Source organism: Panthera pardus, unplaced genomic scaffold (genome assembly GCF_024362965.1).
Source record: "Panthera pardus isolate Hobbes unplaced genomic scaffold, ASM2436296v1 HiC_scaffold_7, whole genome shotgun sequence".
Taxonomy (NCBI): domain Eukaryota; kingdom Metazoa; phylum Chordata; class Mammalia; order Carnivora; family Felidae; genus Panthera; species Panthera pardus.
The window spans coordinates 44,593,306-44,606,903 of NW_026527002.1; the positions used below are offsets into that span (position 1 = coordinate 44,593,306).

The 13,598-nt window shown below is 52.5% G+C and overlaps 1 protein-coding gene across 2 annotated transcripts; it reads left to right on the forward strand.

Moving 5' to 3' along the window:
• Window positions 1–4,863: 4,863 nt before the first annotated feature.
• Window positions 4,864–12,603, forward strand: OSR2 (odd-skipped related transciption factor 2). 2 transcript variants are annotated; one of them, XM_019468020.2, is made up of 4 exons: window positions 4,864–5,256; window positions 9,314–10,082; window positions 11,163–11,262; window positions 12,023–12,603. In XM_019468020.2, exons 2-4 carry the CDS (start codon window positions 9,427–9,429, stop codon window positions 12,203–12,205), a joined length of 939 nt encoding a protein of 312 aa, XP_019323565.1. In that variant the 5' UTR covers window positions 4,864–5,256; window positions 9,314–9,426; the 3' UTR covers window positions 12,206–12,603. The 2 variants fall into 2 exon arrangements, with proteins under 2 accessions (XP_019323565.1, XP_019323566.1); XM_019468021.2 differs by having other exon boundaries at window positions 12,105–12,603.
• The last annotated feature ends 995 nt before the right edge of the window (window positions 12,604–13,598 follow it).

Below are 13,598 nucleotides of genomic sequence, written 5' to 3' on the forward strand. Positions count from 1 at the left end.
TCCTAGTCTTTGCTGAGTATCTTTTCGGAGTGCGAGGGCTGGGACAGTCCCACGTTGGGCGAGTGAAGGTGCCCCAGCACCAGCCACAGGGCCGTCCCTCCTGGGAAGCTCCTGGGTCTTGTCCTCTGATGCTTAGGTCTTCTTAGTCACGAACACCAACGAGCTCCGTTAGAAAAGCACCTTGAATTCGAAGCTGTCCTTTGGCTCGGGAGCGTAGGCTTTGACCCGGCTCTCTCGAGGCAAACTTCAGGAGATCCGCTTCCCTGGGGGCACTGACGCTGAGCGCGCGCCCTGTCCCGGCACACTGGCCCAAGCCCATGCCCTTGGCTACAGGCGCCTGCCTCCCGGCCTCTGTTCTCCGCCCGCGCCCAGCACGTGCCGAGCCAGCCCACGCTGCTACCTGTTCCTGCCCCCCAGCGGGACCTCTCCAGACTCCGCGCAGCACGAAGGCGCGGAGCCGTTCTCAAGCGCCAGGGCCTTCGCAACACCACGCGACTCCAGAAAGGCTGTCGGATCGCGGGGCGGCCTGGATTCGGCGCTGGTCCTCGCTGCTTCGGCATCGGAGAAAGCCAAACACCGATGGGACCCAGGCTTACAAGAGGGTCTCCCCCTAAGCTCGCCCACCCCTGCAACGGCCACGTAGATCCGACCCGATCTAAGGCCTACGCAGACAGCTCCCCCTTCCCGGTGACTCGGTGCCACGCAAACCGGCGGCTGGAGGGGCGCCAGCTTCGGCCTCCAGCGGAGTGAAGCTGAGCGAGGGCACGGACGCAGGGAGAGCGCTGCCTGAGGCTGACCGGCCTGGCCCCATTCAGGAGGTGGCTGGGCCCAGGGATTGGATGGCTGGAAGCGGCGAGTGGCCCTCAGCACCCACACCCCTCCGCTACGTCCTGCTCCGGGAAGCCTCCCGGGGCGATCTGGGAGCCTCGCCACGCGCCTCTTCCCGCTCTCGGCCTTAAGGAGAGCATGGTCGGTCCAGGAGACCCATTCCCAACAGGGCGTCAAATGATGGGGTAGGAGGAAGCGTAAGTCGTGGGAGTGGGTCAGCCTTTCCTAATACGGTCCCCAGAGAAACTCTCTTGCCTCTCCCACAGGGACAATGTCTGAGGCCTTGGAATCGGCTGGAATCTGAGCTGATCAGAACAGGACCGCCCACGAACTCCTTGCATTGGGGTCAGACCTGGGGTCTTGCCCTGCCCTGCGAAAGTCAGAGCCTCCCAGAGCGGCGCCGTGAGTCCGAAAACTTGTCTTAGAAATTCTCTCCAGGCAAAAAGTCGAGAAGGGGGGGGGGGGGGGCGGCGGGAGGAGGAACCGCGCGGGGCGTTCACCAAGGCCCCAGCGTTAGGGCCTGACAGCAGGCCAAGGCCTTCTCCCCAGAAACCCTGCGGCGCACAGGACTCTTCCTCCACAGCAAAGGGGCCCAGGTCGAGGTGAAAGGAATCCAGCGGCCCGCGGGGTCTCTGGCGGCTCCGCATTCTCACCGGGTGGCCGCCCCCGGCGCCCGCGACAGGTAGTGCTCGGCAATTGCCTCCAGGGGGCGCTGCGGCCCTTCCCGCGGGCCGCGGAGCTCTACCCGCGACTGCACTTTCCCAGCCCATCCCAGTGTAGAGCGCCGACTCGAACATACTTTTCTAAAAGATAAAATTCTTAGTCTTTTGGTCCCTGTTCCACACCCTCAGTTCTGAGCCCAATGCCCGCGATCCTCCTTTAGGTTTTCGCAGACCTCCTCACAGCGCCCAAGCCCAGAGGATACCTGGGCTTCCCGCTCCTCGGGGCTGGAGGTGGGAGGGAAAGCGGCTAACAGTGCGCGAAGTTCAAATGCAAAAGGTCTCCGCCCTAAAGAGGCTGAGGAAGTCTGGGGAGAAGGGAGGCCAGTCCACAGAGGTAATGGCAGCTGGGATCCCTGGAGAAAAAAGATGGGGTTACCATAATTTGTATCTTAAGGGGTAAACACGTTTAGGATGTCCGCAGCGCGCGGTCAGAGTGGGAGAGGCTCGGAGTCAACTGCAAGGAAACCTGTTGTCTGACACCTGCTCGCTGCTTTACTGGCAGAGCCTCCTGGGTGGGCCGAGGAGGGGGAGAGGGGACTACTCTGCGGGCCCCCTCCTCCTCCAACTCTGCGTTTCCTCTCTCCGGCCTTCGCCGAGTCCTCCGGGGGCGTAAACTTTCAGCAGTTCGGGGTTGAACACAACTGCTCACGCGCTCCTCGTCGGTCTGTTAGCCATTGCCCTGGAAGCGTCCTTGGTGTCGAAAACCCAGAACCCAGAGCGAGGACAGCAGATGACCGAGTTGGCGGAAATGTCAGAGTGAACCGGCGGCGCAGCTCCGGGAGGGCGCAGGGAGAATGAGACGGCTGCGCAGAGACTCAGACCCCCTGAGTAGCTGCGCCGCTGTAGGCTCCAGGACTTCCCTCTCGGCACACACGGACCCCACAACTCGCCGAGGGCCGGGTGGCCTATCTTCCCAGCGGGGCGTTGTCGTCTGGGGAGTCCGGCCGGCGAGGCTGCTCCTGGGTGGGCCTCCACAAAACGTGCGCTCTAGACGCTGGCGTGGGCGAGGGGCTCGCCTGGGCTGAGCCTGGAGAAACTCAAGGTCCCCCACCGGGGTGGGCGCAGAGATGGCCGGGGAGAGCCCTGCGTGCAGGGCAGCGCGGCGCTCAGCCCCCCGCTTGCTGTCGGCCTGGGGCGCGCACCTGCCCAGTGCAGCGGCCCGGCCTAGAGGCTCCCGAGGCGCTGCCCCATGAAGCGTCTTCCAGCAAAGCCCGGAACTCGTCGACTCCTCCCTACCGTTCAAGCAACAGCAGCCCTCGGGCCGGCGTAGCCCAGACAACACTGTGGAACTTCAGAGGCTGGGGTGGGCGAGGTAAACACGTTTATGAAAAACCTGGGCCCAGGAGGTTTGCGGAAAGAGGGCGATGCTCGTAGGAAGTTGGAATTTCTGTCTACCCGGCAGGAAAAGCAGGCGGCTCCTTGCACACACTCATACAGGGTGGGAAGGTGTGAAGCCGACCGCTGGGGAGTTGCCTCCACTTTGGAAGAGGAAATACGAAGCGTAGGAACACTCTTCAGGTCACCACCCGGAGTGTGTGTCCTGGGGGTCTGAAAGAAGAGAAAGTTCCCTCCAAATCTTCCAAATTGAGAAAAGCTGCGGAAGGAATGAGGTGGTTAGAGAGAGGGGACCGCAGGCATCCCGGTAGTTGGAACTCAGGACTGAGCGCTGAAATGAAAGGACCCCTAAAGAACCCTCTAGGGAAAACTTGTTGTTTAAAAAAAAAAAAAAAAAAAAAAAAAAAAACAACCTAAACTCCTACGCGTTCTACTTCCATGCTGTTTGTCAAATCTACTTTAAGCAGTTAAATGCTGAAGGATATTAAACACTTGGCTCGCTATTCCAAACTCACTTTTTAACCTTGGAGAATTTGAAATTGGAAAGAAAGGAAAAAAAAGATCTACTATCCCTGAATTATGTTTTATCAGAAGAACGAAAAATTCCATCCATCTGGACATAAATAAAATAGAAGGAATTGTATCTTATTAATATAATATCTCGTAGCTTCTGCCTGGCTCACCAATTACTGGTTAACCTTTTGACAAATTTTAGGCTTCTGCTTATATTTACCCACTTCCCCACACGATGAGATTATTGTAATTGTCCTTTGGGGCGGCACATCCAACACCATCTTTTGACGGAACACTTTTGAATTGTACACAGCATTTGGGCTGGAAGATTGGCGCCCCTCAAAGCGCGAACTTGCCGGGGGCTAACGCAAATCCCCTCTGGCGACTCGTCTGGGACGAAAGGCGTTTTCTTCAGTGTTGCTCACACAGATCTCATCTGGAAAGAGGCTGTTTAAAATGAGTGTGTCATTCCCTTTCTGTCACTAGGTCACCCTACTTACGGCTTAGCTGAAGTGCGTTCTGCAATTACGCTTACCCAGGACCAAACCTTTAGAAGAACCTGAAAATTTTATCACTACACTTCAAATTCGATTAAGTTTTCCTGGAGACTGAAAAGTGAACTGCATTTTTTTTTTTTTTTTTTTTTTGCTGGAAATGAAGATGTACACGTTTTGAGAAGCTACAATAGTATTTTCCTAAAAATTTAAAGTGATTGTTCTTCACCCATTCCAGATGGATTCTTTATTGTTTGCCAATGGGTTGCAGATGCCCACCCCTTTAACCAAGTTGGTTAACTGCTTATAAAATGTACACTGGCTGATTAAACCTTGAATACTGGAAGAAATTTCTTCTGGGACATTCCACATGTCTTTGCAGTAATTACGAAATTAGTCAATTGTCACCTCTAAAAACAAACTTCGTTTTGAAAACAGCAAGCAAGAGCAGACTACAGATATAGTCATAATTTACAAAAAGTATGTACAAAGCAGCATTTAAAATTGAAGGAAGGGTGATATATGCTGGAATATACAATCTAGTAATGATTGACTTTACCCTACGGAGAAGATAGTTATATTAAACGTGTTAAGATGTGGAAATTAATCCGGCGAGCGCGCCAAGTAAAACTACAAAAAGCCCTTTGGGTTTCTCTGCAGGGTCTTCAGGACGCAGAGAACCAGTTGTTTGGTTTCTAACAGTGTAAGGAAAAGTGGCACGGAGAAGGAAGGGGGTGGGCTTTGCTTGTGTGTGAATTTTGAACTGAGTCACCTTCGGTTCATCTCTGTAACAGGGGAACCTCCAGCAAACCTGTGCCTTTAAGACTCAGTTGCTATCCAAACACAAGTAAACAGAGTGGACCATTAGCGGGCGCCGGGCTCGGAGGCGGAGCCAGGCTCCATGGGCCCCGCGCTGCTGCAGGACGCCCGCCCGAAGGGGAGGCGGGGCTGCTACTAAAGCCCGGGACTCCGGGCCGCGAGCAGCCTGGGGAGGGACGCGGGCGGGGACAGAGCTCGGAGCGCGCGCTGCTGGAGGGTGATGGCCCTGCGAGGCTGCAGACTCCGACCTTACCCGGAGTCCGCGGCAAGAGGCTCGCGGAGACGCGGGGTTCCGGACGAGCGCTGAGCCCCGGCTTAACCACCCCCCGGGCTTTACAAACTCCACGTCCACAGTCCCCCACGAAGGCGAGGATCCGCTCTCGTTTTTGCTGCTCGTCGTCCTCCAGATCATGTCCGCGGCTCCCGGGATTCCGCTCGGAAAAAGAAGTTTGCCCAGCGAGGACCCAATGACCTTTCCGAGCCGTGCGCCTCACTACCTGGGCCGGGTCTGAGCGAAGGTGCCCAGGCGGACCTTTCCGAGGGAGGTGAGTGTCCGCCTTGGGAAGGGGCTGCAGCCGCCAGAAGGAAGGAAGGGAGGATGGGTGTCGGGGGTGTGGGGGACACTCAGATTCTCGGTCCCGCGTGCCCCAAGTTCAGAACTGTGAAAAGAAATCATATGGATGCAATCTTGGGGCACTGTGTTTCTCAATCGGATTCCAGGCACACCACTCCCAGCTAACACCCAACGGCACACACTTGTACGCGCTGTTTTAGTTCTGTTTTGCGACATTTAATCTAAGTGTTCGGCAAGGCTTCTTAGAAAAGCTGCTCAACATACGCTCAGATAAAACCCCATAATCCCATGTGCTTCTGATGGTGCCGCAGTATTCCTGGTCCACCCGTCCCGGGGCAGCCGCAGCAGCTCGGGGCAGCCGCAGCAGCGCAGCGCAGCGCGGACGCGCGGGGACTCACAGTGCCTGCCTAGCCAGCGCGTTGCAAGAGGGAAGTTACAGTTCAGTCCTAGGTAATCCTCCAACCTTGTGCTGGGCTTTTGATTTTCCTCCCAGCCTCCAGTCCTGGAGAGGGGGCAGAAGGCAAATTCCCTTAGGGTTTAAACGCTCGCCTCCTCGAGTAAGAGCAACAGAGAAAGGAGTAGTGGCGGTTGCAGGAAGGAAGGAGAAAAAAGGTGTTTGCGGAGGGAGCGGGGGGGATCCGTCTCCCTACCTGTTAGAACCTAGAGAACAAAAGAGGGCTGGCATTTCCCGAAGCGAAACGGCGCAGACAGCTACTTTCTCAGCTAAACAAACTGCAGTCCTGAGCAAAACAAGAAAATTACTCACGCAGGGAGAGCGAGGGAGCAGAGAGAAACAGAACCCAGATTATGCGGAAGGCATCTTAATTTAATTAACTCCTTGGAAAGGCAGAGGCGCGGCAAAGGGGCAGGAACTTCGCGGCCCTTTTCCTCTGTTCACCTGATCCAGTCTGGCCATCGTTAGTACTTTTTAAATGATCTCCTTATATCTACTGGGACTATAGCTCTGATTTATGTAAAATTCCATTGTGGCTTGGGTTGAAATTCAGCAAGCCTATGGATCCATCAGTCGTTTCTCTCACACTAGCACACAGGTTTTAGCAGATGACCCCTGACTGTGTCTTATTTTTAGATAACTGAATGTAATCACAGCATTACCAAAGAGCAAGACTCTATCAGATTACCACGTACCTTTTTTCTCCCATGTTTTGAAAGCTTCGGTGAAATGAAATTAGTAGGTACACATCTCACTTGTTGACAGCCAGTGAATTAAATTTTACAAAACTTCTGTTCATGCCTGGAAATCCCTGTGAAGAAGACTGATAAAAGAAAATTAGTCTCAGCTTCACCAAAATATTTGTTTTTCACTGGCTCTTTCCTTGTAAAATTAAAAGTAACTAGTGGTCCGAAAAGGGGTAGTGGAGAAATGACAGCAGAGGATGATGACCTCTGTTACTGCCTGAAGCTCAGTGTGGGAACTACATGCTCCACTCCAGACAAAATGAAAGTACTTCAGCTCTCTTCGTTGACTTAAAACATCTTTTGACATATATTTCCAGCAACTCAGTGGGAGAGTGGAAATCTAAAGTCCCTGATTATTTATGGCAAAAGTGTTTGGTGGATATTTAGAGTTGTTCTGCTTGTAAAAGGGTTGAAGTCACCACTGGTTTGTTCTTCTTCTATGGAGAAACTATCTGTCCTGCAAATTAAAATGAAAACTTACTATGAAATAGCACGTTTATGCTGCTTTGGAGCTGAATTGTAATGGAGTTGCTAATTTTTGTGTTACAAACCATTTGAAGAAAATGGCAGGAAGATGGCACTCAACTTTTTGCTGGCAGAATTAATGCATAATGTTTATGGCAGATTTCACTTTGTGCATTTGAAGTGGAAATTACAGGTGGTGATATTCCTTCAGTTGACAACCCCCCCCCCCATAACAGTGGTGGGAGTTATACTTTGCCTCCTGTATTTATTTCTAAGAAATCTAGTCTGGGAATACACCCAAATAATAATTTCGGTTTCCTCTCTATGGGGGAAACCGCTTTTTAACACTAGGGGAAAAATAATATTTTGAATCTCTGGAAAATCCTCATTACACAAAAAGAAGGAAATAAACGTGTAATTTATTATTTTTAATGGAAAATGAGATAATCAGATAGATTACTAGGAATGTTAGTAGACTCCTTTTTCCCTGCCTTTCTAGGAGGGCTTGAGGGTTGCCACTGAACAAAAATGAATCGTGATTTGTGGTGGGAAAGTTTATTACTAATGGAGGTTTACAGTTTCGGTTGAATGGTCTGACTGAGACCCTCTGACTCTTCCACACCTCTCATTAACCCCCGGTCTGAACTCCCAGGCCGAATACGACCAGGCAGAAGCGGTTCATTAATAAATCCCTGTCTCTGAGCATTCCAGAGGAGGAGAGAGAGAAGGTGTGGGCCTCACGGCAGCGACCAAATTCTGCCTTGTCAGAGCGCTGTGTCATTATCGCAGTCTCCCAAGTCTGCCCTCAGACCCGCGGGCAACACTTCACAGCACACTAGAATAGATTCAGGCGTGTAAAGGGATGGATGGTGAAGGAACACTAGACAAACTTTCCCACCTTCCGGCTGGGTTCAAAAGCCAGGCTTAAAAGGTTGAATGGCTCCAATTGATCCGCGGGCCCCTCGCAAGCACTTAGCTGGGAGTCCCGCACCTGGGGAGCCTCCCTCAAAGGCAAGGCCCAGGTCTGAGGAGCTGGCAGAACCGCTGCTAAAAGGCGGCTGGCGGTGGGAAAAGGTGGGCCTTTCCCTGAAATGCAGGTAGGGTGTCCTGGGGAACCGGGGTCTGAAATCAGACCTCTGTCAGATTGCCATTGGGGGAGCAGGAAGAGGGGAGGGAGTGCTCCCTGCTTAGGCCCAGGCCGCACACATCTCCCAGCAGATAAACGACCTTCCTCCAGGCTGGCAAAGCCGCACTGTAACCGGCCCTCCGTGGCTCCCCTGCTGCCCCTTCCGCAGGGAGTCCACTCTCCTTTCCACTCCTCTCTTCTCACCTCCTGAGGCCTCCCTGGTGTAGGAGCGGCTCCCGGTGCCAGGCCGGGAAGCCGCTCCCGCCTCCCGAGAGCTTGGCGCTCAGTCTGGGAGAAGGGGTTCCGGCCTCAGGGAGGTTCTCCGCCCACCCACCCGTATCCCCTACCACCGCACCCCACCCCCGAGAGCCTGAACCATCTGGAAGGGATCTTGGTCGGGGGGGTGGGAGGGGACGGCTCCTGGGAAGGAGGAGGGGGCGATTCCAGGCTGAACCGGCTCCAGAGGTGTCACTTTTCTTTCCTGCGGCCCGTCACCGCTGATAAATGGGACTGAGGCAGAGGAAGGAAAAAGAAAACCTCCGAGGTCAACGCGGGGCGAGACCGGCCCCTCCGAGGGCCCGAGGGCCCTGGAGCGCGAAGCGCACCCCGGCTGCGCTCCCGCACCCGCGGCGTGGCCGGGGTAAGCGCGGGAAAGGCGACCACGCGGCGGAACGGCCTGCGGGGGGCGCAGCGCGGGGAGCAGCAGCACCCGGGCTCCGCCGGGCCGTCCGCGTCGTTGCCCGGAGAGCTCGGAGGCGCCGCGGCGACAGAGGCTCGGCCCTGGGCCTGCGGGTGCTGGCGTCGCGGGCCGTCGCGGTTGCCCGACCTTCGCCGGACAGGGTGGGCTGGATGGGCTGAACTGGGTGCTTCCTCCGCTGAAGCACCGCCTTCCCCCAGCCCGCCTTTCTTTCTCCCGGGGCCTGGGTCTTCCGCTCAGTGCGTGCCCGCCAACCCCACCTTCCTCTGGGCGCCCACAGAAGGGCCGCCGGGGCGCCCGGCTCGCCGGAAAGCCACTTCCCGCCCTGCCTGACACCCTGGCCTCGGGTCTGAGCATGGTTCGGACCCGCACGGCAGGCGCTGTGGGGATCCCTCACCACTCCTTCTGGGGGCCCTGGAGTAGAGTGGGAAGGAGGACTTTGAAGGAAGGTGTGGTAACCCGCGCCGGCGCCAAAGGGCAGGCCGAGCCTGCTAGGATAATAGTCACAACTCTCCCCCTCTCTTCTCCTGCCATTTTTAGGGTTTTCTCTGCGTGCCTTTGTCTCTCTGGGTTCTCGCCGGAGCCCCACGCCCACCTGCCTCTGAGTCCTGGAAGACAGGGGCGGCTCCCTCCGCCCCCCAGCACCAGGGAAAATGGGGAGCAAGGCCCTGCCGGCGCCCATCCCGCTACACCCGTCGCTGCAGCTCACCAATTACTCCTTCCTGCAGGCCGTGAACACCTTCCCCGCCGCGGTGGACCACCTGCAGGGCTTGTACGGTCTCAGCGCCGTGCAGACCATGCACATGAACCACTGGACGCTGGGGTACCCCAACGTGCACGAGATCACCCGCTCCACCATCACCGAGATGGCGGCGGCGCAGGGCCTCGTGGACGCACGCTTCCCCTTCCCGGCTCTGCCCTTTACCACCCACCTCTTCCACCCCAAGCAGGGAGCCATTGCCCATGTCCTCCCAGCCCTGCACAAAGACCGGCCCCGTTTTGACTTTGCCAACTTGGCCGTGGCCGCCACGCAAGAGGACCCCCCTAAGATGGGAGACCTGACCAAGCTGAGCCCGGGGCTAGGCAGCCCCATTTCGGGGCTCAGTAAATTGACTCCGGACAGAAAGCCCTCCAGAGGGAGGTTGCCCTCCAAAACGAAAAAAGAGTTTATCTGCAAGTTTTGCGGCAGACACTTTACCAAATCCTACAACTTGCTTATCCACGAGAGGACCCACACGGACGAGAGGCCATATACGTGTGACATCTGCCACAAGGCCTTCCGGAGGCAAGATCATCTGCGGGATCACAGGTGAGGTTGGAAAAGAGGTTGGCCTGGGTAGGGAAGTCGACTTTGTTCAGAGTACCGAGTCCTGATAGACAGTCTAAATGTCACCAAAATCCCCTCTAAACCAGAATATATTCCCAAATATATTTGGAATATATATATTCCTGGCCAGCTACAGCTAACCCCCAACTGTTACCTTTTTCCTCCTCTGTCTCTGGCTGCGTCCTGGTTTGGGATGCGGAAGGGCCTTTCCTCATCCTTAGGCAGTTACAATCTGGTGGGTTGGTCTTTGTATGCGTTTCCCAGTTTCCTCCGGGTCGCCAATGGGGGGTGGGGCCAATAAAGCCGAGGGACCCCAAAGACCTTCCCACCGTGGGTACCAGTTCTAGCTGCTGTCAGACCATTTCTAGAAATCTACTCGGGCCACCTCTACTGGGTACCCTCCTTTCCCTATCTCCCTACCCCCAGGTGTGCCCCAGAGCCTGCCAAGGCGACTTTTCTTTTATTTTACTTATGGGGGTCTTGAGATCACTGAATTTAGAAACGGGTCCCCACCCCGCAACACCCTACGACCTTAAACTCTGCATTAATAAATGGCAATTGAAGAAATACTGTAACGTAAGTGTTTTCATCGGGTAGAAGCTTCCAAGGAGTGGGGGTGGGGTATCTTTTCTTGGACTCTTGCTTGTAGTTCTACAGCACTGGGACTCCTGTTGGGATCCTCCGCGGCTGTGTAGGGATTGGGTAAAATCGGTTCCCCTAGAGTCGGCCTTGCCTAACATCCTGATTTGGCCAGTTTAAATACCAGAGAAAACCGAAGAGACCAAGAAGGACTCATTCGGCACGATTTTGAGCTCCAGAATACACCAGAGAGGGCGATCAAGTGTAGATAAAGCCGGCGTCCGGTGAATGTTTTGAAGAATCTGTTAGTTGAGGTTAACCATAAACAGAATTACACAGAGAAAAAAAAATACAATCTATAAACATAAATAATGGGAATCCCGTTTCTTCTGCCCTTTCACGACTTGGTTTTGAGTAACTGTCAAAAGAAACTCCTCACCGTGGTGTAAAACCATTTCAATGAAACCTTATATTGATTTTCAGGTATATCCATTCCAAAGAAAAACCTTTCAAATGTCAGGAGTGTGGGAAAGGATTTTGTCAGTCTAGAACTCTAGCGGTTCACAAAACTTTACATATGCAGGTAAGTTTGTTTTCTTGTTTTAAAACAATGGCTGGTTTCGTTTTATCATCTTTGCTCACAAAGGTGTTCAATGGCAAGCTCTTTCTCTTAAAAGGCTCTGTTTAGATTTAGTTTTCGAGGTGGGGAAAAGCAGCACTCAGCATTTTTTATGCAAAAAATTACTCTTACCTACCATAAAGCATTATTATATTTTTCTTAAAGAAAAGGCCATTCTCTTTATTCTAAGTCCTAACTTTAGATTTTTTTTTTTTTCCATCTGATCTGCCCTGCATTTAAAGCTTTCGTGTTTGGGAGGAAATAAAGGTAATTTTGATAATGGAGGCATAGTGAAATCCCATATGCTCTCTCTCCCAGGGGCCTCATAATTTGTAGTTTTCAGAACATTGAGGAATAGTTTAATTTTCCAGCAAAGAGGAGCCTTATTACCCGGGAGAATGTCGTTCCTTAAGAGTGGATTAGAGTTTTTTCCTTCCTCCTTTTCCTGCCTGTGACACGGTGATGAAATGTAAAGAGCTGGAAATCACAAAGCCCACCGCGGTGGCCACCGGCACTTATCAGTGTAATCGGGCCTCTGTGTGTGCCTGCGCGAGTGCGTTCTTGATTGGAGGATTAGGAGCCAGATTTGTTCGTGCAAGTCCCCTCTTTTGTTGTCGTGCGCGTGTTATGTTAACGCTTGTGATACCGATAAGACAGAAACTATTGAGAAGGGTGCGGTGGTGGTGTGAAGGATTAATCCTTTGCTTGCTTCACATCTGAACAGGAATCTCCACACAAATGTCCCACATGTGGAAGAACCTTTAATCAGAGAAGTAATCTGAAAACTCACCTTCTCACCCATACAGACATCAAGCCCTACAGCTGCGAGCGGTGCGGCAAAGTGTTCAGGCGAAACTGTGATCTGCGGCGGCACAGCCTGACTCACACCCCGCGGCAGGACTTCTAGAGAAGCCCAGGATGTGTCCCGTGCCGCCGCTGCTCCCCTCCCCAGACACTTCTCCACGCCTCCCACCCAAGGGTCGCACCCCCAACCCCTCACTGACCCCAGCTCTTCCCTTGCTGTAGCCGCACCTGCAGCTCCAGGGAGTTAACTCTTCTTCTCGAGGACTGAGGACTGTAGAAAGCCACACAAGTACATCCCTTCACAAAGAGTATATGCTAGTTTCTTGTAGATATTCACAGCTCATTTTAGAGCTCTGTACATAATGTCGTGGGTCTTCGTTTTGTTGTTTTGTTTTGTTTGTTTTTGTATCTTGTTGGATGCACCTAGATATGGAAAATGGAAGCCAAATTTATCTTTAAAGAGTGTATTTTCAAAATAAAACCTTTTCTTGTTTGTTTCAACACTTCTGCAAAAGTGTCTTGCTATGTAACTTCTGTTCTTCCGCTGGGCTCTGGGAGAGTAGGATGCCTCCAAAATACTCAACATTGAGGGTTTTCTTTATCCCTAGGTTTTTAAAATAAGACTTCTCACAATTCTCTTACTGAGACTTCAGCTCTTCCCTTTCTGTGTTATGGTATTTTTGAATTGGACAATTTAGATTTGGAATTTTTGGTTTTCACAGATATTAAAATTGATACCCTCGAGGTTTTATCCTCTTTTGTTTATTCTAATTCTTTGTGTGTTATTCCTTCTGATAAAAAGCGATATAATGATTGTTAATAGCATGCAACTCCATGACTGACCTATCTGAAAGCACAAGATGGAAAAGTCCTTGACCTAATGTCAAAGTTTATGATGGACTTCTCTTACCATTAGACTTTGAACACTATGATTTAGCACTGTAGACAGAGACTTTACCCTGGTTTCAGGAGAGAAGTCTAATAATCCTCCTATAGAAGAGTGCAGGAAGATACAACCTTCAGAAGATGGGGGACCAGAGGAGAAAGGAGAAACTAGCTGTGAAAATATTGCTTTCCTAGGGTGGAGATGTTTTCTTCTAGAAGGTTCAGATTTCTCTGCAAAGCAAACTTGAGTTAGGTCACTTGCAAAGTTTTCATCACTGGTTGGTCTTTTGTCCCTGGGAAAATGCCAGAAGTATAGGTACTCTGTGTGGAGCTCATGGGAAGCATGTCATAATCTTCTGAGGCATTTCAACCTTTCCCAGATGATTCCTGGGGAATGTGACACTGGCATCATGACAACCTGTATAGGATTTGGGTGGAAGACTTTGGATACAGATAAACTGTAGTACTATGCAGAAGTACTGGAAGGGATATAACTGAACTTAAGGAGGGAACATCAGAGGAACCCATGGCCCAGTAGCCCAGAAGGTACTCACAGACTTTAACACTGAACAATAGGGTAAATTAGGTATTCCCAGATTTTTCATTTTTAT